This window comes from Panthera leo, chromosome C1 (genome assembly GCF_018350215.1).
Source record: "Panthera leo isolate Ple1 chromosome C1, P.leo_Ple1_pat1.1, whole genome shotgun sequence".
NCBI lineage: Eukaryota > Metazoa > Chordata > Mammalia > Carnivora > Felidae > Panthera > Panthera leo.
Genome location: NC_056686.1, coordinates 24,831,863 through 24,854,902, shown reverse-complemented (window position 1 = coordinate 24,854,902; position 23,040 = coordinate 24,831,863). Strand labels below are relative to the sequence as shown.

General features: G+C 47.3%; 1 protein-coding gene across 4 annotated transcripts; it reads left to right on the top strand.

Annotated features, from left to right (window-relative positions):
- The first annotated feature begins 1,281 nt into the window (after nucleotides 1-1,281).
- Nucleotides 1,282-22,378, top strand: AK2 (adenylate kinase 2). Of its 4 annotated transcripts, XM_042951770.1 has the most exons (7): nucleotides 1,287-1,451; nucleotides 10,218-10,343; nucleotides 12,544-12,654; nucleotides 12,785-12,879; nucleotides 18,014-18,086; nucleotides 19,248-19,443; nucleotides 21,486-22,378. In XM_042951770.1, the coding sequence occupies exons 1-7, from the start codon at nucleotides 1,353-1,355 to the stop codon at nucleotides 21,488-21,490; spliced, it is 705 nt and encodes a 234-aa protein (XP_042807704.1). In that variant the 5' UTR covers nucleotides 1,287-1,352; the 3' UTR covers nucleotides 21,491-22,378. The 4 variants fall into 4 exon arrangements, with proteins under 4 accessions (XP_042807706.1, XP_042807705.1, XP_042807704.1 ...); XM_042951769.1 differs by lacking the exon at nucleotides 21,486-22,378 and having other exon boundaries at nucleotides 19,248-19,610; XM_042951771.1 differs by lacking the exons at nucleotides 10,218-10,343; nucleotides 21,486-22,378 and having other exon boundaries at nucleotides 1,286-1,451; nucleotides 19,248-19,610.
- The last annotated feature ends 662 nt before the right edge of the window (nucleotides 22,379-23,040 follow it).

Sequence of the window (23,040 nt, the reverse complement as noted above, 5' to 3'; positions counted from 1 at the left end):
GACTTAAAAAGGTTATTTTCTTACTATAAAAGTAGTATCTGTTTGTTATAGAATTAATTATAGAGCTTTTTGAAAATGTAAAAATGCACAAAGGGGTGCCTGGGTGGCTCAGACGGTTAAGCGTCTGACTTCTGCTCAGGTCTCACGGCTCTTGAGTTTGAGCCCCACGCCGTGCTCTGTGCTGACAGCTCAGAGCCTGCAGCCTGCTTCGGATTCTGTGTCTCCCTCTCTCTCTGCCCCTGCCCAGCTTATACTCTGTCTCTCTATCAAAAATAAACATTAAAAAAAAATTTTTTTGGGGCGCCTGGGTGGCGCAGTCGGTTAAGCGTCCGACTTCAGCCAGGTCACGATCTCGCGGTCCGTGAGTTCGAGCCCCGCGTCAGGCTCTGGGCTGATGGCTCGGAGCCTGGAGCCTGTTTCCGATTCTGTGTCTCCCTCTCTCTCTGCCCCTCCCCCGTTCATGCTCTGTCTCTCTCTGTCCCAAAAATAAATAAAAAACGTTGAAAAAAAAATTAAAAAAAAAAAAAAAATTTTTTTTAACGCACAAAGCAGGGGAGAGGCTCCTGTAATCACAGAGATCCTCACTTGTAACTCAAAATTGGGATTTTGTTGTAACTGCAATTTTGTATCCTGTTTGGTGAACATTTTCCCACGTGATTAAATATTTTATACAATGGGGGGATTCAGTGTACAAATTTGTTGCAATTTATTTAACCTATCTCTCACTGAGCATTTGGGATATTGCCTTTGTTTTTGTTTTGTTTTGTTCTTTGGTTTGCTTATTTGGGCCTTTTTGGCTGTTACAAGTGCTACAATTAATATCTTTGTTACACAAATCTTGACGCATATCTTTATGTCTTTTGAATTCCTGGAAGTGTAGTTGCTGGGCCAAAGGATATTGGATACATATTATCAACTTGTCTTCTAAGACTGATTTCGCCCATTTGCACTCTTACAGGCAATTTCATAGGACTTCACCGGGGTTGCCGGTATCATTAACTGTCAAAGCCAACCTGGAACTTCCAGCCTGGCCTCTGGTCTTGTTTCACTTTTTCCCGCCCACTCCGCACACCCGCTGGGCGCCCCAACCCCCCTCTGTCCAAGATGACCCGCCCCTTCCTTACTCTCACTGATTTTGTCCAATTAAAAGCAGCCTTCCCCAGTATCGCCACACGGTTGGTGAGTTGAAGTGTCCGTCGCGCTCCGGGGCGGGCGGAGCGACTTGACGGACGTGGAGACGGACCAGTGTTAGCGCGAGCGGACCGTGCGTGGCGTGCGCGGCGCGCTAGGCTGGAAGCGCTGGACCTGCGAGGTGTGTGCTGGCGGGTTGAACGGTGAGAGGCTCGGCGGCCATGGCTCCCAACGTTCCCGCGGCCGAACCGGCCCCAGAGTGCCCTAAAGGCATACGGGCCGTGCTGCTGGGACCGCCCGGAGCCGGCAAGGGTACCCAGGTGAGCTGCAGGGCCGGGCTTGGCAATGGAGCCGGTGGAACTCCAAGGTCAGGACGGCCGAGGTCCGGATCGCCCTGGAGCGGGACCGTGGCTCTAGGCCTGGGGAGGGGGTGGGGGTGTTGGTAAGGCCTTTGGGAGAGGGTGCAATTGGAGGTCGGGGAAGTCTGAGTTGGAATTAGAGTTCTGGAGGCACCTAGGCTTGAGGTGTCATGTTGGGGGATCAAAGGACTGATTTAGATCCTTTATAGGGTTAGAAGCTGAGAGGCTTTGAGCGGTAGGGTGAGCCTTGAGTTGAGGCATCGTGATTACATCTGAGCGGAGTCAGGGACCCCAGATTCCCTGCGATGTGGGGAGTGGATTGTCCAGGGTTATGTTCCAGGCACCCCGGGTAGGGGAACCTTGCTTGTAATGATTAATGACTAGGCTGAGGAGCATCTCCAGCACGTGGGGCAGAGTGGGAGCTGGCCTGTGCTGATTAGGAGCACTGAGAGAAGTGAGGTATGACCTGCCTGAGCCAGTTAAGTTGGGGGAATGGGAGAAGGTACTTCAATGTACAGGTAAGAAAACAAGCCCAGAGAGGTCAGGTCGCTTTCTGAAAATAGCAAAATTGACTTCCTGCAGTCTGGAACCTCAGGCACCATGGGGCTCTAGGATAGATTGGAGTCTAAAGTTACCTGCTGCCTTAGCAGACTGTGGGTCCTCACTTGGTATGTGGGCTCTAATGGATCCATAGATCAGGGTTGGGATTTATGATCTCGTTTAAGATTTGGAAGCCCATAGGTTGGATTACCTATGTCCCCTTCCTGCCCAAGGTCCCTGGCATTGCCCCCCAGGCCACAAGTTCTTGCTTGTTCTTAGATTCTAAAGAGGGAATTCCTGAAAGTCTGAGCGCCTAAGTGAATGGTGCTCTGGGGACAGCTCTGTGCCCACTTTTCCTAGCGCTTGAAAAGATCTCGTTTTACTCATTCTTGGGACCCCTCTGGCACTTGATGGTGTTGGAAATGGATGAAGGACATAGATTAATGTGGGTGATGAGAAAGGAAGTCTGGAAGATTCAGCTCATTCCTGATAAATGCTTTTTGACTCTGGGCACTAGGTCAAGAACAAACCACTTTTCCTTTTCTCTCTATAGCTGGGGCTGATTGATCCTTGGAACTTACTGTTCCCTAATCCTCTTGTCCTCAGTAACTTTGAAGTCTCCTCTTTCCTGTTGCCACCACCATTCATTATTAGGGAAACTGCTGCCTAGACTCTGAGTCCGCAAGTCCAGACTCTGCAGACTTTTGCTGTGAGTGACTTGAGTATAAACAGGGTAGCTCAAATGCACCAATTCTTTTTTCTTAGTTCATATGGAAGTTAATAATTTCAGTAGTTGCGTAATGAGCAACCCATCCCAGTGCTGAGACGAGGGTTTTACAGTCTAGCAAGCTTGGTAACTTGTGAGCCTAAATGTTCTCACCTGAAAAATGGCGATATCTATCTAACTTAAACATTTCATGAACACCAAACATTGAAGGTGGAGCAGTGAACAAGACTGATAGGGTCCTTACTCACGTAGACCAAAAAGTTGACAAGGATGTTGGAAGATTATTATTAATACACATGTGTAAAGCACCCCCAGGTGCCTAGATGATCACCTGGCACATCGTAGGTGTTCAATAATTATTGACTCCCTCATCTTTTTTTTTTTTAATGTTTATTTTTGAGAGAGAGAGAGCAAGGGAGACAGAATCTGAAGCAGGCTCCAGGCTCTGAGCTGTCCGCACAGACCCCGACACGGGCTCGAACTCACAAACCGTGACATCGTGACCTAAGCTGAAGTCAGACACTTAACCGACTCAGCCACCCAGGTGCCCCTCCTTCGTCTTAATACCACGTTTCCCTTCCCCCCAACTCGGATGTATTTCAGTGTAAAGGGTAACGTATTCAGGAAGTCTTGAAGAATTTTATACTTATGAGCTGATTTATAAGGGTGTGCGTATGTTGGGGCGTTGGTCAGAGAAGGCTTTGTGCAAGTAGAGGAGAGGTATTTGGGACTTGAGGAAACACAAGTTCTTTAACATCTGTACACCTTTCTTTTCATGGGTGGAAGTATAGGAATACTGGTGGTGGTAGCTTTATGGAGTTGAAAAAAACAACAGTGTTCACAAATCAGAGGTTGTGCAAAGTGGCAGCAGCATTTAGCCTACAGATACATCCTAACTTTTTTTTTTTTTTTTAACGTTTATTTATTTTTGAGACAGAGAGAGACAGAGCATGAACAGGGGAGGGGCAGAGAGAGAGGGAGACACAGAATCTGAAACAGGCTCCAGGCTCTGAGCTGTCAGCACAGAGCCCGACGCGGGGCTCGAACTCACGGACCGTGAGATCATGACCTGAGCCGAAGTCGGACGCCTAACCGACTGAGCCACCCAGGCGCCCCTACATCCTACCTTTTTTTTAATGAAGAGTTTGAATACCCAAAAGAAGAGGTGGCATAGTGGGTCCCCATGTATCCATTATCCAGCCCCAGCAACCATCAGCTGGTGGCCATTCCTTCTCCATCCACTTCTCTGCACAAAGTATTTTATTATTAAAAAAAATGTTTTTTTAACGTTTATTTATTTTTGAGAGAGACAAAGAGCACAAGAGGGGGAGAGGCAGAGAGAGAGGGAGACGCAGAATCCGAAGCAGGCTCCAGGCTCCGAGCTGCCAGCACAGAGCTGCTCGAACCCGCGAACCGTGAGATCATGACCTGAGCCGAAGTCAGACGCTTAACTGACTGAACCACCCAGGCGCCCCGTCTTCACAAAGTATTTTAAAGCAGCTCCCAGATCTCATAACCAGGGTGTGTTTCCTGTTTTCTCTGCCTGCCCCTGTGCAGTTTTTTTCCATGTGTCCAACTTATACCTGTTCTTCATGGCCGGGCACGTGCAAGCAGTCAGCTGCCATTGTGCAGGTCAGGCTCCGTCAGCTGTGTCCGTGCAGTGACACAACACCTCTCTAGGACCCACGCTCTTGTTCCCTTTTTACAGTTAGAGAACCGGAAGTTCCGAGAGACAGTCCTCTAGTTTACCTAGGAAGTAATTGGCAGGTCCTGCGTCCAAATGGCTCCAAAGCTCCTGCTCTTTCTGTTGCTGCCTCCTGCCCTGGGTTCGATTTTTCTCCTACCCTGTGCATGTGGTGTTTGATGGTTTTGGTGCTGGAGATGCAGAGAGCAGCCCTTGCCCCAAGAGGATACAATATACTAAAATCGTCCCCCTTTGCCTAGTTCTCTGACAGGCCCCGAGTCAAAGAAGTTACGTGTGTTATCTGATTTAATCCTACAACCCTAGGAGGTAGGTCCTGTTGTTATCCATGCCTTTTACTGATAAACTGAGGCCCATAAGCTGTATCTTACTCCCAGGATATCTATAAAGAAGTAGCAAAGGCAGCATTTGAACTCATGACGGATTCTTGAGCAGAGTCACCATCTTGCACTGTTGCTGTGAATCTAGGTGTCAAGGCAGAGATAAACACGCATGCAAACAATGCATACTAGTACAAAGTACCACGTGGGAAGTATCGGGTGAGTGACCCTGACAAACGCTAGGGTAGTTCAGGGTCACAAACGCTAGGGTAGTTCAAGAACCATAATTTGTTGAGAATATTCCATTCTTCCTCTTACCCACTTAGTGACGTTGGTAATACTATCCCCAGTTTATAGATGAGAAAATAGTCTCGGAGAATTACCGGCCTGAGGTTACATGGTAAGTTAAGAGGCAGAGCTGAGATTCAAACACAGGTGTCTGTGCTTTTCAAAAAACTTTTTATTGAAGTATAATATACATGGAGAAAGGTACAAATACTATAAGTGAGCAGCCTACTGAATTTTCAGTATGAATTTTCACAATTACATTTGTGTAGCCTACATCCATAACAGGAAACATAATGGTGAAGTCCTTGTGCTCCCTTCCAGACAGACACACACACACACACACACACACACATATTTTCCCCCAGGACAGCCACTAAGGCTCTGTGGGTTGTTACTGTTATTTTCTAATAAGGCCACATAGTGTCATGGGTAAGAGCTGGGGCTTGCCCGCTCTGCTGTGGTGGTGGGCAGTTTAGCCTCTGAATTTCATTTATAAAATGCAGATAAAAACAGTTTCTTCCTCATGGGTTTGTTGTGTATTACACATACTAAATACAGTAGAACAACGCATGGAAAAATCGCTTGGCGTGTTGCAAACACTCAGAGTTAGCTAATGTTGATATGAGTCCTCATCAGAGGAAGAAGGGATAGTTGGGAGTACTTTTGGTGGCAGAAATATGCTCAGAATTTGCCTGCAGGGAAGGATAGAGCTTAGACCACTGGAGGAAAGAGAGAGGGCGTTCCTGCACAGAGAAGAGCCAAGGTCCTCAGAGATGCTTGTGTTATGTATTCGGGTGTCATACATAGAGCCGCTGTTTACAGTGGTGCTGGACATACAGACAGGGGACTGTAGAGGTAAATTTGAAGAGCTTGGGAGGATTAGGACGTTTATTGTGGAGGACACTGAGTGCTAGGCTAAAATATTTGTAGCTTTTCCGCTGTGGCACTGAGGAGACATGGAAGGCATCTGAATGTGTGTGTGTGTTGGGGGGCTGGGGGCCATGCCCAGTAGTATTTTAGGAGATGATTACAACGGCTTATTCAGGAGCACTAGACCTGGGAGTGGGAAAGACTGCAGGCAGAAAGATAATTTCAAGGTGAGAAAACATGTGGGTTTGAGATTAAATCAGATCTCAGCAACTGATAGTTTCCCCTTTATTTCACTAAGTATCAAGCACTATGCTGAATGCTTTTGTATACATCATTTTTATTAAATCCCCATAACAGCTCTGAAAATAGATACTATTTGCACTCTAGTGATGAAGAAACTGAGGCCTTAAGAAGGCTGCATAACTTGTTCAAGGGGATACAATGAGGAGATTGTAGATCCTAGTTTCCAGCCCAGATCTGTACCACCAAAAACCCCATCTTGTGCCACTGCCCCAGGGCTTCTCAAAGGGTGCGTGGGAATCCCAGGGTTGTGCCTGAGAACCAGTCAGCCGTTAACTTTAAGGGTGGGCCTGCCTTGGTAATTTTAGCGTGTGCCCCAGATGACTGTGATAAGACACTGGAAACAGAGAACATTAAACCGCCATGCTGTCTCCCTAGTGGTTTTAGCCCTTCTTATCCATGCACCCTGGAAGCCTACCCCCTCCCCAGCGGGGTTCTCGCAGAGGTGATGAGCCTATTTCTTGGTCCATGGCCAGTGAGACACAAGTGTCTCAGGGCTTCAGCAGCAAATGTGGTCCAGGGGCCAACAGCACAGCCAGGCCTGCAAGCTTCTTAAAAATGCAGATGCAGGGCGCCTGGGTGGCTCAGTCGGTTAAGCGTCCGACTTCAGCTCAGGTCATGATCTCGCGGTCCGTGAGTTCGAGCCCCGCGTCGGGCTCTGTGCTGACCGCTCAGAGCCTGGAGCCTGTTTCGGATTCTGTGCCTCCCTCTCTCTCTGACCCTCCCCCATTCATGCTCTGTCTCAAAAATAAATAAACGTTAAAAAAATTTAAAAAAAAAATGCAGATGCTCAACGGGGCGCCTGGGTGGCTCAGTCGGTTAAGCCTCCAACTTTGGCTCAGGTCATGATTCTCGCAGTTTGTGAGTTCCAGCCCTGTGTCGGACTATGTGCTGACAGCCGAGAGCCTCGAACCTGCTTCGGATTCTGTGTCTCCCTCTCTCTCTCTGCCCCTCTCCCGCTCGTGCTCTGTCTCGCTCTCAAAAAATAAACATTTAAAAAAATGCAGATGCTTAGGTCCTACCCTATATAATCAGAATCTGCCTTTTAGCAGCACCCCCAGGTGATTCAGAGTGGAAGCAGTACTCTAAAGCATAAGCTTGAAGTTGAGGGGCATATAATTCAGTTATTTCATCAGGCTGCTTCTGTCATTCGCAAGTAAAGAGTAATGCAAAAGGGAACGACTATGGAGAGAGGTCTTTTATTTATTGAATGCCTACTGTGTGTCTAATGTTTTCGGTGCTTCTTTCATTTTATCCTCACAACTGCCCAATGCAGCAGACATCCCCATTTGACTGGTGAGGAAACCGATGCTGAGAAGTTAAGTAACTGGCCCGAGGTCACACAGCTGTTGAGTGCCTTAGCCAGGATCCCTTTGTAAATCCGACTGATTCCACAGTCCATGCTCTTTGCAACCACACTGACTCCCGTGCAGCCAGCAGAGAATGAAGGAGTTATTCTTCTGCCTCACTTGTGTCTTCCCTCGTGGAGTGTTCTCCCACACAGCCACAGCTGTAGGATCCAGTCCTCTGGAACAGCACATAAAGAATCCCGCAGTTGGGGGGGGGGGGGGGGATAAAAATAGAACAGGTTCTGTGATTACAGCTCTTCTCTGGTGTTTTCATCAGCCTTTCGCCTTGAACAAGCCCCATCTCCAAAATGTTCCCCCAAGTTAATTTCAACAACCACGGAAAAGATTGGCAGAAAAGCTCAGTTCTCTGGGTCTGCGGCCACCACACCAGCCTGGAGGACCAGGTTTTCCACTGCCAGCGGGTCCTGACCCTCATTGGTTTTCTGAAGGGTAGTTTTTAATGCCTTCTTCAGCTGGACTCCATTTTGCTATGAAGTTGTTTCTTTGCTTGAACTGAATCAGTCCATGAATCACAAGAAAACTCCCAGTGAACTGGTTTGAATAAGAATCCAGCCATACTTATTTTATAAAAGAGTTGAACCAAAAAGCTAAGTGTTAAGCTTCTCGAACTGATTCTATTCCTTGTAAGTTCTGCGGGGGGCGGGGGGGGGGGGGTGGCCACTACAACCAACATTGGACTGTTCAGAGTTGCTTCCGGTTCTCGTCTTTATTCTGACGTATTGTCCACCCAGCCAGGAGCTCATAGAAGACAGGGTCCATATCTCTTGTTTTCCTGGCTGCCAGCAGGGTTCTTGGAAGAGGCATCAGTGTTTTCTTTTTGTATGAACGAACATGGAATTTGGGCAGGGGTTACAGTACCAGCTAGTTGAGTACTTACTATGTGCATATGCCATTTGATCCCATCAACCCAGTGATGGAGGTACAACTACTGTTTCCATTTAACTTAGAGGAAATTTGAAACTTAGCAAGGTAATACCATTTTTCTCGAGTTACATGCCATCGGTGCCTGAAACCCAGGTATGTTGACTCTGAATCCCAAGCCTTTTTGTTTTTAACGTTTATTCATTTTTGAGAGACAGAGAGAGACCGTGTGAGCGAGGGAGGGGCAGAGGGAGAGTGAGACACAGAATCTGAAGCAGGCTCCAGGCTGTGAGCTGTCAGCACAGAGCTAATGCAGGGCTTGAACCCGCGAACCGCAAGATCATGACCTGAGCCAAAGTTGGACGCTTGACTGACTGAGCCACCCAGGCGCCCCTGAATCCCAAGCTCTTAACCAAAAGGCTATCCTGGGGGCGCCTGGGTGGCTCAGTCGGTTAAGCGTCCGACTTCAGCTCAGGTCACGATCTCACGGTCCGTGAGTTCGAGCCCCGCATCAGGCTCTGGGCTGATGGCTCAGAGCCTGGAGCCTGCTTCCAATTCTGTGTCTCCCTCTCTCTCTGCCCCTCCCCCATTCATGCTCTGTCTCTCTCTGTCTCAAAAATAAATAAACGTTAAAAAAAACAAACAAAAAAAAAAACAAAAGGCTATCCTGTCTCCTAAAACTACTATGTAAGTGTGTACTGTTTGCCAAATGCTCTTCTTATGCATCCTGTCTGATCCTCAGAGCTACTTTCTGAAATGGGGCCTTTTTGCCTGCATTTTAAACAGATGAGGAAACTGAGCCCCTGGGAGGTTAGTAACAGTAAAGGAGAAAAGCCAGATCTGCCTGGGGGAGACCTGCACTCCACCCTGCCCCAGCTGCCTCCCAGGCCCGTGGCCACAGTACTTGACATTCACACATTCATTCCTTTGGCAAATACTCATTCAACACATTATATGCCAGGCATTGTGCTGAGTGCTTTACATACATGAACTCCTTTAAACTTCACAGCAGCCGGGGTGCCTGGCTGGCTCAATTGGTAGAGTGTGCAATTCTCTGCAATTGGATATAGAGATTACTTACAAATAAAATCTTTGAAAAATAAAATAAAAATTGGGGCACCTGGGTGGCTCGCTCAGTTAAGCATCTGACTTCAGCTGAGGTCATGATCTCATGGTTCATGGGTTTGAGCCCCGCGTCAGGCCCTGTGCTGATCGCTCAGAGCCTGGAGCCCACTTCACATTCTGGGTCTCCCTCTCCCTCTGCCCCTCTCCCACTTACACTCTGTGTGTGTGTCTCTCTCTCTCTCTCAAAAATAAAACATTAAAAAAATTTTTTCGTTTAATAAATAAACATTAAAGGAAATTTAAAAAATAAGTAAAAATAAACTTCGCGTGTCCTGAAGGACTGGTACTGCTGTTTTTATTCTTCCTATTTATGAACTGAGGCCTTTGTGTCAGTAGTGTGGGTCTAGTGGAATTAGTGGCAGTAGCTAATATTTATGACAGCTTCTTGTGTGCCAGTTGCAATTCTAAGTGCTTTACGTGCCTTACGTCATATAATTCCTATAACCCTCTAATCGTATGTTACGTATAGTATAAGGTGCTCTTATCCCCATTGTAGGTAAGGAAGTCAGCATTTGCCGGAGTTCACACACCCAGTGAGTGACAGGGCCAGGTTCACACCCAGGCAGTCTGATGCCACGGCCTGCAGTGTTAACCCTGTCTTGGGCTTTGTCTTCCCCTCCACAGGCACCCAAATTGGCTGAAAACTTCTGTGTCTGCCATTTGGCTACTGGGGACATGCTGAGGGCCATGGTGGCTTCTGGCTCAGAACTGGGAAAAAAGCTGAAGGCAACTATGGATGCCGGGAAACTGGTAGGTTCGGTGGTCCCAGTGAAGGTTGATATTCCTGCGTCTAGCTCTGCGCTGCCTGATTTGGTGGCCCCCGGCCACATGTGACCATGGAGATTAATTTAGGCTTAATTTACCTGAAAATTCAGTTTCTCGTCTCACTCTCCACACTTCAGACGTTCGTTAGCCAGCACAGGTGTAGAACGTTTCCATCACTGTAGAACGTTCTATCGGACAGCCCTGTGCTGTGGGGTGTTTTAACAAACCGGCACACTGTATGAATGTTTAGAGGAGCGAGTTTCTTGGTTCATTCTGAATTTGTGGCATGCATTTTATTCACCATATTCTTGAGGTTCCTTTGTGCTGACGCATTTTATAATACCCCCAAGTTTTAGAGCCAGAAATTAAACTGCCATCCTTAGGCCAGAGCTCAAGCATGTATCCAAGAGAGGACACGGGAAACCACAGAGTGTTTTAACTCTATTTTTGCGGCTTTGTGTTCCTGTGTCTCTAACAGAGGAGTTGCTTGGCGATTAACAGAAGTAATTTTTCCTACTTGGAGGATATAATAGCATTTTCTTAGGTTTTTAGTCCCGTTGATCTAATTGGACAATTACAAACTATTATCTACTAAATCTTCTTTGATTAGTGCCATAGATTAGTTGGAACTGAGTTATTCTGGGACCTGGCCTCTGGGAATCACCTTCAGAAGTCATTTTGTGGAGCACCTGGGAGACGTTGGTTAAGCGTCTGACTCGATTTTGGCTCAGGTCACGATCTCACAGTTTGTGAGATCGAGCCCCCACGTCCGGCTCTTCGCTGACAGCGTGGAGCCTGCTTGAGATATACCACCCCACCACCCCTGCACATGTGCTCTCTCTCTCCCTCTATCAAAACAAATAAATAAATAGACATTTTTTTAAAAAAGTCATTTCATCCTTGGCCCTCTGGTCTTTTCATATCTTAGAATGTTCGTTAGGGAAGGCGCTGGGTTTTGCCTTTATCCCTGAGATACCTCCTAGTAGGCTTTGAGATTCGGTAGCCATATCCGGTGGTGCCCTGCCTGCCCACCTGCCCCTTTACTTCTAGCTCTTTCCTTTCGTGTTTGTGAAACCTTGAGTTAAGCTAGAAAGCCGAATATGTTGGACTTTGGGTCTTGGCAGAAGATCTTGTACTGAGAAAAAATTGGGATATCGCCATGAGATTACTTATCTCCAGCGTTTACTTAGTCACACAGCTTGTACTTTGTCCCCAAGTTCACAGCTGGTCCCGGGAGATAAGAGCATTAGCTACCAAGATGGGCAGCCTTCACTGTATACTAGTAGAGAACTTCTCTTTCTATGAAAGCTCAGAAGGAAAACCAGTTTTCAAAAGCTGGGAGGGGTCCTCATTGGGGCTTTTAGAGAGGCTTACAAGTCTGTTGGGCTGGAGCCTCCCTTCCTTGGTTCTGACCCAGTCTTGCCAGTTCAGTGACCTTCTCTGATACCTCATGTCCAGGATGGCCTGGCCCACTTAACTGTTAGCCTAATGAGAACTGTGAAATGGAAGGTTGGTGCCTTTGTGCATTTTGGTCAACACCCTCCTCAGGTGAGCACTCAGCCATAAGCCCTCACCTTTTTTGTGCTTTGAGGACAACTGCTTGCTGATGAGCTATTATCTGATGGAAAGGATTCTTTTTCCTTTTTTTTAAGTTTATTTATTTTGAGAGAGAGAGAGAGGGAGAGAATATGTGAGTGGGGGAGGGGCAGAGAGAAAACCCCAAGCAGGCTCTGCGCTGTCAGCTCAGAGCCCGCAGCAGGGCTCGAACTCATGAACTGTGAGCTCATGGCCTGAGCCGAAGGCAAGAGTTAGACGTTTATCCAACTTAGCCACCCGGGCGCCCCAGATGGAAAGGATTCTGATTAATGTCTGGAGAGGGCCTCAGGGCCTAACACATGGAGTGCTTCTGTTCAGGTGACAGCGAGTGGGATCCTCTTCTTCACCCAGATTATACAGGAAAATCTCAAGGGAAGAGAATGTGTATATGGCAGCCACAAAAATCACGAAACTGAATTTTCCAAATGGAGCCATTCCACATTTGCTCAGATTTTTGCTTCTCTGGGGCCACAAGAATATGCTGTTTAGTAATCAGGTTGTATAGACACAAACTAGTGGGCCTGGAGATGGGCTCATGTCATGTAATTAACAGATTTCAACCCATGGCTGTCTTGTTCCTGACTTCCAGGTGAGCGACGAAATGGTAGTGGAGCTCATTGAGAAGAATTTGGAGACCCCTCAGTGCAAAAATGGTTTTCTTCTAGATGGCTTCCCTCGGACTGTGAGGCAGGCAGAAATGGTGGGTGCCTTGCATTTTGTGTCACCGTTGCATGAAGATGAAGGCTTGGCCCTTTATCTGTTAATTCCTTTGAGGGAAATGGCTCCAATCAAGCTCTGGTAGCTCAGGTGGGCCACATACTCTCTTACAGCTTGACAGCCTCATGGAGAAGAGGAAAGAGAAGCTTGACTCGGTGGTTGAATTCAGCATCCCAGACTCTCTGCTCATCCGAAGAATCACAGGAAGGTATTTGTCCTCTGAAGGTCCCTTCTGGTCCTGCCTCCTCAGAGCTTCGTCAGACCACCAGAGCTGCTCGTACCGGACCCCAGCCATGCAGCTTAATGCCATCTTAACATGCATTGGTCTTGTTTGGTGACATCCACTGATGTGGTGGTGTGGGATGGGGATATGTGGAAAGAAGAGCAAGGTATTTGAAATCAGACAGTGTCTCAGTCCTGTCGCCTTTTCACTCCGGCCCTAGGCAAGTTTCCTAGCCTCTCCATGGCTGGTTCCTCCTACATAGAGTGGGGTTAATACCACCTGCTGCGAGAAACCGTGGTGCATTTTGCATACCACGAGGTGCACAGTTCAGAGCCTTGCTTACAGTAGGTGCTTCCAAAATACTACACTCCTTACATGGTTACTTCCATTTCAGGGCTCTTTGAAATCTGCTTTCCATTGGAAGTTGCCATACCTGGCTGTAGGCTTTGTGTTAATTGTGAAAATAATACGACCACCTATGCAAAGTTTAGGAAATGGAGGAACATTTTGCTCCTGGTACAGCCGTCTCAGCCAAAGGCACTATTTCTTTGTTACATGTTTTGTTTTAAAGTACTTGTTTCTTGGGGCACCTGGCTGGCTCAGTCGGTAGAGCATGCAGTTCTCGGTTCGAGCCCCACATTGGGTGCAGAGTTTACTTAAAAAGAAAAAAAAAAGAATAAATAAAATCTTTAAAGTACTCGTTCTCAATATTGAACAGAGAAATGTTTCTGTTTCTGTTTCTGAACACATTTGCTCTGAAAGGTCGCCACTGCTTTAGGCTACAGTTTCCTCTACCCTATTTCACTGTCCACTCTGCCACCTGCTTCTCGCCTTCTAGAAATATGTGGGAAGCTCTCAGCCACTAATAGACCTCCATTCTCATCTTTATTGTGGGCTATGGCTTTTATATCCCTTGTCATTTTATCGGAGTCTCAGGAAGATGGTCAGCCTACCAACTTGAACCAGACATCCGTAACCATTATTTTTAACTGCTGCACGGTATTTCACAGTAGATGAGCCATCATTTACTTAATTGTCTCCTTATTGTTGTACAGTTGTGGTTTTTCTAGATGTCTACTATTAAATTGATGCTGTGACCATCATAGTACATGTAAATGTTGGGGTTTAATTCGAGGGAAAATGCTTTCTTGTAAATTTTATGGCTTTGATTTCCTAATGAGGTTGGACATTTTTTCCATGCGTCTGCAGTCTGTATCTTCATGGAGAGAGGCAGACATGTAAACAGACAGCAGAGTGAGTGTTACAGGTGTTTTCCTGAGAGGCTTTATTAGATATGGTGGGAGCCACCTTATATTAATTTTCTATCCAAATGTCTAGGTTTCACGTTTCTAGCTATTCCATAGGCGCCTTCAGTGCAGGAACTTTCAGGTTTTTGCATCCCCACTGGCACAGAGTAGACAAAGTTGATGCAGGCCTACAAGTGGTAAGGTTGATAGGAAGACACATTACCAGGGCTGGGGGCCCTCATGTACAAAGCAGATGTTAGCAGTTGACCGTGGGGTCCTTTGCTTCAATCGGCCCAGCTTCCTGAGTGCCTGCTCTGTGTGCGGCACAGTACTAGACTCAGGGGCAGGGGACCAGGCAAGGGTACAGAAGAACAATATGCCCATCCCTGACCTCAGAGAGTCTATAAGGCATACATGGAACCCGAGCTGTTTAGCACAGTGGGTAGTCCTAAGGAGCGAGCCTGGGAGCAGGGAGGAAGGGCTTCATAGTGTCAACTTGACCTTCCTGGGTAGAGAGGATTTCAGTGGGGCTTTCTGGGAAGGGAGTAGAGGCAGGAATGAGTATAGGTTGCGGGAGAACGGGGCTAGTGGCAGAATGTCTGTCCAGAGTTGGAGGAATGATCTGGCGGGCTGAGTCGTAGAGTGAGCGCTATTAGAAAGGCAGGATAGGGCTTGACTGGGGAAGGTTTGCCAAAGTGAAGAAGAGGTAGATGCATCAGGAGTCTTGGGATGTTGGTTGGGTTTTTTTGTTGTTGTGTTTGTTTTTATTTGTTTGAGAGAGCGCGAGTGCAAGTGGAAGAGAGGCAGAGAGGGAGACAGGATCTGAAGCAGGCTCTGCGCTGACAGCAATGAGCCCAGTGTAGGGCTCGAACTCTCAAACCACGAGATCATGACCTGAGCCAAATTCAGATGCTCAACCGGCTGAGCAACCCAGACGCCCCCGTGAGTTGTTCTTAAGCTGTGAGGTGTGGCAGAAACAGCATTGTAAGAACGTTAGTTTGGCCCTCGCGTACAGGCTAAATTGGGGGAAAGGAGAAATGGACAAGACCCACCTAGGAACCTGATTCTGATCCACATGTGAAGTTACAGAAACTTTCAACTGGGGTTGGCTAGTGGGGAACAGAGATTCTGAATAAACTACAGGATTGTTGTAGAGGATGAAGAAGACTCAGTCTCTCAGTTTGGGGGTGAATGTTGTGATGTGACCCACTCCCTCACAGAGGAGGGGACAGGCCAGGCCAGAATGTAAAGGCGTTTTCTTTTAAGTTCACTCTGGATCAGTGGCAGAACTAGCACTAAAAGCCTGCTTTCTGCCTCCCAGTCTGCTACACTGATGGTTGGAAGGAAAAAAAGTCAGGATCTAGTCTGTTAAATACAGCCCTTATTTAAATGTGACATAAGGACCCCACTGTAAATATCTTTTTGATTAGCTCTGACCTCACTTCTGACAATTTTATGAATCAATACTTTATTTCTTGAATATGTATGGTTGGTGGATTTGGTTTTAACTTATTCAGTGTTGGCTCTCTAGTATCCTGATTATTCTACCAGTTGGCTCTCCTGATGTCTCAAGCCATCCCCATTTTGTGGATGAGAAAACAGGCATCTGAAGTGTCACACTCAAGGCAGCAGTGGCTCTAGAATCCCAGCCTTGATCCCCTCCACAGTGCCACCCCCACCTCTAGGTCAGGCTCAGTGGCTCTTAGAGCTGTTTTGGTTGGTCCTGAGACCAACCCCACTTTGAGAACTTGGACTTTCTTTTTTTTTTTTTTTTTTTTTTTTAATTTTTTTTTAAATTTTTTTTTTTTTTAATTTTTTTTTTTTCAACGTTTTTTATTTATTTTTTTTGGGACAGAGACAGAGCATGAACGGGGGAGGGGAAGAGAGAGAGGGAGACACAGAATCGGAAACAGGCTCCAGGCTCCGAGCCATCAGCCCAGAGCCTGACGCGGGGCTCGAACTCACGGACCGCGAGATCGTGACCTGGCTGAAGTCGGACACTTAACCGACTGCGCCACCCAGGCGCCCCTAAATTTTTTTTTAATGTTTATTTTTGAGGCAGAAAGAGACAGAGCATGAACGGGGGAGGGTCAGAGAGAGAGGGAGACACAGAATCTGAAGCAGGCTCTAGGCTTCGAGCTGTCAGCACAGAGCCCAACGCAGGGCTTGAACTCACGGACCGTGAGATCATGACCTGAGCCAAAGTCGGATGCTCAATCGTCTGAGCCACCCAGGCTCCTCCAGAACTTGGACTTTCTTTCATTTCCCCTCTGGGGAATAAGCCATGCATTCCCCTTAAAGTGAAGTCCATGTGCAGGGAAGGAACAGAGTGTTGTATGTAACTGGAGGGCTGGGGGAGTCCAAGTAAGAATAGAGATGTAGGCACGTGGGGAGGAAAAGAGTCGTGTGTGCTGCAGCCTGGCTGCTGTGTGCCTTGTGCTTTCCAGAAGGTGAAGAATCACGGTCCACGTCTCATGCCTGCAGCCCTTCCCAAAGGGAAAGCTGTAGCTGATACCAGTGGCCTCTCCCTGGGTCTCCCAATGGATGCCATTCCCCAGTGGAGGCAGCAGGGAACCTCTCCAGCGACTCCAGTGAAAGAGGGCCGGACCTCCTGTCACATGATAGCACATCCAGGCCACTCAGTAGACCTTCTTCACTCAGCCTCACCTTGCCCCCGCCAATGTTGTAAATGGACCACTTGGCCCTTCAAAAGTGTGCTGTCATTAAAATTCACTATTACATTTTACAAAGGTGTCTGCCCAGGCTTTGATAGTCTGACTCAGACTTACCTTCCCAACTCAGCTGATGTGGTGAGATATCAATCCCCTCAGCCATCAGAGTGGCTGGGCAGGCCTGGATTCTTCCGGAGGGGCAGGCACCCAAGTACTGTATATTTTTTTCTGCACTTGCCAAGAGGTGAAAAACGTTGGGAAGTTCTGGTTTAGCAGGCCTTCACAAGGAGAGCAGCCATCAGTTAAATAAGGAAGTCTTGGTTGGCACAAAATTGGGGAACCAGATAGGTGCTGGCTGCCAAGCAGTGTTTGGCCTGCCTTCTTCCCTTCTGAGGTTCTTGGGCTCCTGTGGCGTAGCCACTCCTGGTCAGGAACATGGTACAGATGGAGTGACCAGCTTGATTTTCAGTGCCAAATAAATGCTTATTCTTGGGCACCCCGTGACTGGTCGAGTCTGTGTGTCTCCTGGTGCCAGTATTCGTACTGCGCTCTGATGCTTGGGTTGCCTTTTATCTACACGATGCTGGAGGTGTGCTGCACCGACTAGTGGTGTTTGCACCTACAGGACACGTTGTTCCTGTTGCACCTACCTGCTTTTTATAACCAACTACGATAGAAAATACGGTTAGGTTCTCTGTCCTCTGTCCTCCCATAGCACTTTGCACAAATCTCGATTAAAGGATTATCGTGTGTACTTTAGTTTTTTTCCCCATTGTCTCTCCCACTAAAGTAAACAGTGCTTGTGGTCAGGGATCTTGACTCGCTGCTCTGTAGCCCTGGATTCAGCGTGAGGCCTAAACCAGACTAAGCACTTAGCAAATAAATGTTTGTTGGGCGAATAGAATGAATGGCTGTGTGAGACCAGCACCGAGTTCCTGATGAGTTAGGCACTTAGGCCATCCTCGGCAGCCAGACACTCAATGACCATGTTAGGTCAGAGTAGAAAACGTAACTCCTTACGGTGTAAGCTCTCCTGGAAGCCCCGTTACCTTCCCAAGCAAGCGATGCCTACAGCTGGGTTCTGTGCTGGGCACAAGTCCTCACATCTGGCTTCTCTGTCACTGCTTGTCAACTTGGAGACCTCTGGGGTGCGGGGATACTTTCAGGCAACCTGACTCATGTTCATCTGCTGTCTTTCAGGCTGATTCACCCCCTGAGTGGCCGTTCCTACCACGAGGAATTCAACCCCCCAAAGGAACCCATGAAAGATGATGTATGTAAACTCAGGGCAGGAAATTGCCTTTTCTTTCCTTCCCCTCTCTTCCTTTCTTTCTGTTGTTGTTCTTTGTTCTTTCCATCATCCTTTTACTCCTACCAATGTTAATAACTTAACCATGCAAAGTATCACTACTACGTAAATCACATGGGCTGTGGCTCATCTATCTAGACAGTGCCTCTCCAGATGGTTTATTGTTTGAGGTAGATACCAGCACCGGCTACTTCACAGTGCCCAGTTTATACCTGTCTTTTGTCCAGAGCAGCCCCTCTCTGGCATCTTGGTGGCCTAAATGGTCGACTAATCTCAGGAGAAGGCTGCTTGGAAGCCTAGAAGTAGAGCCAAGCTGGGAGAACAGTACTGAAGAGAAATGTGTTGACTGGTCCTACCTCAGAAGAATGTCTTCTTCTGGTGACTCTGCTGTATCCTACAGAATCAGACTATTTTGGCTGGATTAACGTTGCTGAGTTCTTATGACAGTCTTTAGTTGCTTAAAGATGTAAAAGGGAGGGTCTCGTCTGTGTTCTCAGTAACATTTGCCATAAATAGTCCATTTTGTCTGTTTTAGAACATGCAGTAGGAAGAATTTTCTGGGTTTGCCTTTGTCACTTGAGACAAGTTTGTCAGGTCATACAGGTTTCAAAGCCATAACGTCAGCTTAGTCACATTTCACAGGGTTGGGAATTCTGCCATTCAGAGCTCTTCTCGCTTCACCTGCCACTCTCAGAATGGTGATGGCCAACACCCTAGTAAAAACACCAACCACTTTGGTGACTGAAGTTACAATTGCGTATTCTCCTGGTCCCAGGGGCCTCTGACTTGCCACTTCTGATCCTGGAAGCATTTTTCTTGAGGGTGAACAGCCTAAGCAGAAGCTGTGAGAGATAGGCCTTGCCCGTCTTGCTCCCTCAAACCCCTTTCCTCATGCTTGCTGTCTCAGGCTCCCCAACTTCTCTGGACGGGTTGATCTGTTCCTGGAACCGGCTTGCCAGGAGTAGCAAAGTTCTTTATAGTTCTCTAGTGGGGGGGAATCTAGATTGTCTGTCTTTCTCTCTGATGGACTTGGGGATCAGACAGCATCGCAAATCGGCATCCGGCATCAGAGAAGGAAACCTTGCTAACAGTCCCAGACTTTCATTGCCCTCTTCCTGTTCTCAGATCACTGGGGAACCCTTGGTCCGCCGATCAGATGATAATGAGAAGGCCTTGAAAATTCGCCTGGAGGCCTACCACACTCAGACCACCCCACTGGTGGCGTATTACAGTAAACGAGGGATCCACTCTACCATCGACGCCACCCAGACCCCCGATGTCGTGTTCGCCAGCATCCTAGCGGCCTTCTCCAAAGCCACATGTAAAGACTTGGTTATGTTTATCTAACGTTGGGTCCAAAAAAGGAGTTTCTGTCTTCTTCCTATCCCTGTTGAGGGTGTGGTGGGGGTTGCAGAGCAGGCAGAGGGAAGCTTCCTCAGGCCAGAAAGAATACCATCTGATGTATTGATTAAAAAAGCACTTGCCTGATGTATCTTTAGTGTGTGTGCAACTCTCATCTCATCTGTCGTGTGTGTGTGTGTGTGTGTGTGTGTGTGTGTGTGTTGATTTTAAGTACGTGGACACTCTTCTTTCTTTCTAAGATACAGACAAAGTTGCTTTATCAGCTGTTTGCTGCTTTAGCCATACTCTTGATTTTTTTTTTTTTAACCAAAGTAACTTAAGTCAGGTCTCTACCAGGCACCCCAGTTCTAAAACCTCATGGTATTTATTCCATCTCCAGTAACTGAGTGGAAGTCTGGGATCACGTAAAGTACTGCCGGGCCAAAGTTCCTGATGGCAGATTGTTGGCGGACAGTTCCACTTGCTTTCTAGCCCCACAGTGGAAAGCCACCTGAGTCAGTGTGTGGCTGTGGATCGTTAATTTTGTCCCTAAATGGGAGGCAAAAGGCATTTACGTTACAGATTCCAGAAATTACTGGGAAAAGATATCACCATAGAAAGGTCCAAGCCAAGTCGGAATATTTTTGTGATCTGCATCACAGTGCTGTAAAGTAGGGATCATTTGGGACCTGTGTTTGAAAAGTGAGTTGTTGCCAAAGAATGAAACCAAGCAGATGGTCCTTTTGAATTCAGACTGTCTTCTGAACATCCAGGCTGGGCATCTGAGAACAGCCAGTTCACTTCCCAAAGAGAGACCAGGGTAGGTTTGTTTGTTTTCATTTTTAATGTTCGCCTCGGTTTCCAAGTATGAACAAAACAGTAATTTGGAGGTGATCTATTCTTGGCCTCGTTTTTATTAGAATTTACTCAAACCTAGTCTCTCCAGGATATGAAACCCAAATCAGATGTGTCCCTTTTAAACTCAAACTCTCTCCCCTCCAGATCTAATCCTTCACCCCTGACTTCATGATGGTGGTAGCCACCAACTCCCCAAGAAAAGATCACCCAAAAATAAGACCACCTATGACAGTAACCGACTTGTATTCCTAACTTCAGCTTCTCAGCTATCAAGCATTTCCTGAGGTCCATGCTGTGCCTCTTGAGCTCTGGTTTGATTTGTGGCAGACAGATGAAATAGACTGTTAGGGGCCACAAAACAGTGGCCTCTGGAAAAGCCATTGGAAAACCAGGGGCAGGTCCAGTATATAATGCCACCTGCCCCAGCATAATCTGCCGACTTGGTGCATTGGGCTCTAGAGTCCCCGTCCCCATCTGACCTGAGTCTCCTGCTGTCTGTGGAACTGTCAGAGGGCTTGTCCCCTGTCCATCTGGAAGCTGGGCATGGGTATGTGGCCATCTTGCTTCCCTTTTGTCTGGTTCAAGTGAGTGCCTGCTAGCTGTGCTCTGCCTTGTTTCCCTGGCTGTCACCTAACCCCACCCATTCAGAACAGAAACCTAGTCTGTCACGGGGCATTTCTGGGAAGCATATGACTTCAAGGAAGAGGAGTGAAACCAAAACTATGAGCTGTGTCTGCAGGGGCCTGGAGTCCTCTGGGTGAGGGTGGCCTCATAGGCCTTGGAGTTGATTCCCCTTTCACTGGGGACAGTTGCAGGCACTCGGCCTCAAAGTTGAGGTCTTTGAATGTTTGCTAATTGGATGTGCATGATCCTTGCTCAAATATTTGTCACCCATCCGTATACATTCACATGTGCATATTTGGGCTGCTGATGAAACTAGATCCTGTGGGACACATATGCCCTTTTGGGGGTGGTTAGGATTTAGAGTTTTGCTTCCTTTAATTACAGAGCCTTAACCTCGGCAGGCATGAGAGCTTTCTCCTGACAGAGAAATGTCCAGTGTTTGATGCATTTGGTTGCTGGGGCATGCATGCCAGCCTTCCCTGATATTTACTTGGTTTTTAAAAACCCATTTTGTTCTCTCTTGTTTCCTCTCTGTTTCAGCCTAGTAACAGAAGGCCAGGCGAGACTGCACCACTGCTCATCACCCCGCGGCGTGATCCCTGCTCTTAGGTGCTGGGCGGAGGGGAGGGGTGGTCAGGGTGAGGATGGAGAGGGAAGAGTGGTGAGGGCCCAAAAGGAGTAACAAAGAGTGGCAATGTGGTAGTGAGGCCGTCTCCTTGACACATAATAGAGGAGTCTGGAAGAGTACAGAGGAAGGGGGAAATTAAACTGATTAGAGTGTGTAAGTAGAAATAGGGAAGTGCAGTATTGTTTCTAAGAAATTGAAGTTTGATTTACTGTGGATTCGTGACAATATTTTTTAAAGCCAATGCCCTAAGACCTCAACTTTTATCTCAGAACCTCATGGGCTGCCAGCCTAAGAGTGCAGGAAATCAAACTGTTCTGTCTCTCCTAAAGCTTGGAACAGACAGGGTTTGACTGTTGACCCTGACCCTGGTTCCCTGCACCATGAGATCAAAAGATCATCTCCACATGGGAAAGAGATGGGGGGGGGGGGGTATGGGGTTCATGGGGGCGGTGTGCTCAGCCAATCAAGTTTACTGCAGTTGTGGGGAAGGCAGGGCTGGTCTCCCTCCTTGAGAGTGCACCACTGTTTACCAGGCCACCCGTTCTCACGGGTCAGCTCTCGGCAGCCACCCAGCATCCCTACACTCTTGCCATCTTCCATCCACAACGTGTGAAGGGACTCTTGTTAATAAATGAACAAGTGTCCTAAGCAACATCATCCAAAGACTGTCCTTACCATCCTCAAATCCTGTGACTGGGATCACTCGTCAGCACTGTGATGTATTATTTTCAATGAGGTGCCTTTCTTAACTGACCAAATGCTGCCTTGTTTGGCCACTAAATCAATAAAGTATGTTAAAAATTTGTATCCCATGTTGTGGCATTTTTTGAGAGGATCTGGGCTAGAAAGATGGCATTGAATTCTGAATCTTGCTTGGAAGCACCTTCTTGTCACTAGAAGTCAGGAAACAGGGAGGTCCAAGTGTGTGCTCTTAGGATGAGCCGCACCCTCTTGAGCCTCAGTTCAGATGCAGGCTTTTCTTGCACCGGAGGACAGGGCAGCTTGGCTTAGTGGAGACGGCGCTGTGCCTGGAGCTCAGAGGATGTGCAGTGAATCCCGGCCAATCATTTACTCTGCTCCTGTTTCCTTGTCTGAAAAAAGAGAGGCGTGATGCCACCTTCTCAGACTTGTTGGCATTAAATGAAGTTTATAAAAAGAAGCTTTGTGCTTGGTGGCTGGCACATAGCATACTCTTGATAAATGTTAGTTGGATCCGAATAGATACAAAAATATCTGCTTCATGCCGGGCTAGATAATTGTTGAGTGGACAGTTGTCCACAGCCTAGAAAGCCAGTGCTTCTCATTCCTAGCCAGATTTTTGGCTGCCTCTTCGGCTGCCTCTTTAACACTCCTGGTTGCTTCTTTGTAAATCCATTTCTTCCTCAGCAAAAGTGCCAAAATGAAGCTTTCATGCTCTTTGGAAGGGCTGCCTTTGCCAGTGAGGTTTCTTTCTTTTCTTTCTTCTTT

What these genes read in the sequence shown, in the direction of transcription:
- AK2 (XM_042951769.1), top strand. Translation starts at nt 1,353, where the DNA reads ATGGCTCCCAACGTTCCCGCGGCCGAACCGGCCCCAGAGTGCCCTAAA. An exon ending in ATCCGAAGAATCACAGGAAG is followed by an intron (nt 12,880 to 18,013) that starts GTATTTGTCCTC and finishes GCTGTCTTTCAG; the next exon opens with GCTGATTCACCCCCTGAGTG. An exon ending in AGGAACCCATGAAAGATGAT is followed by an intron (nt 18,087 to 19,247) that starts GTATGTAAACTC and finishes TCCTGTTCTCAG; the next exon opens with ATCACTGGGGAACCCTTGGT.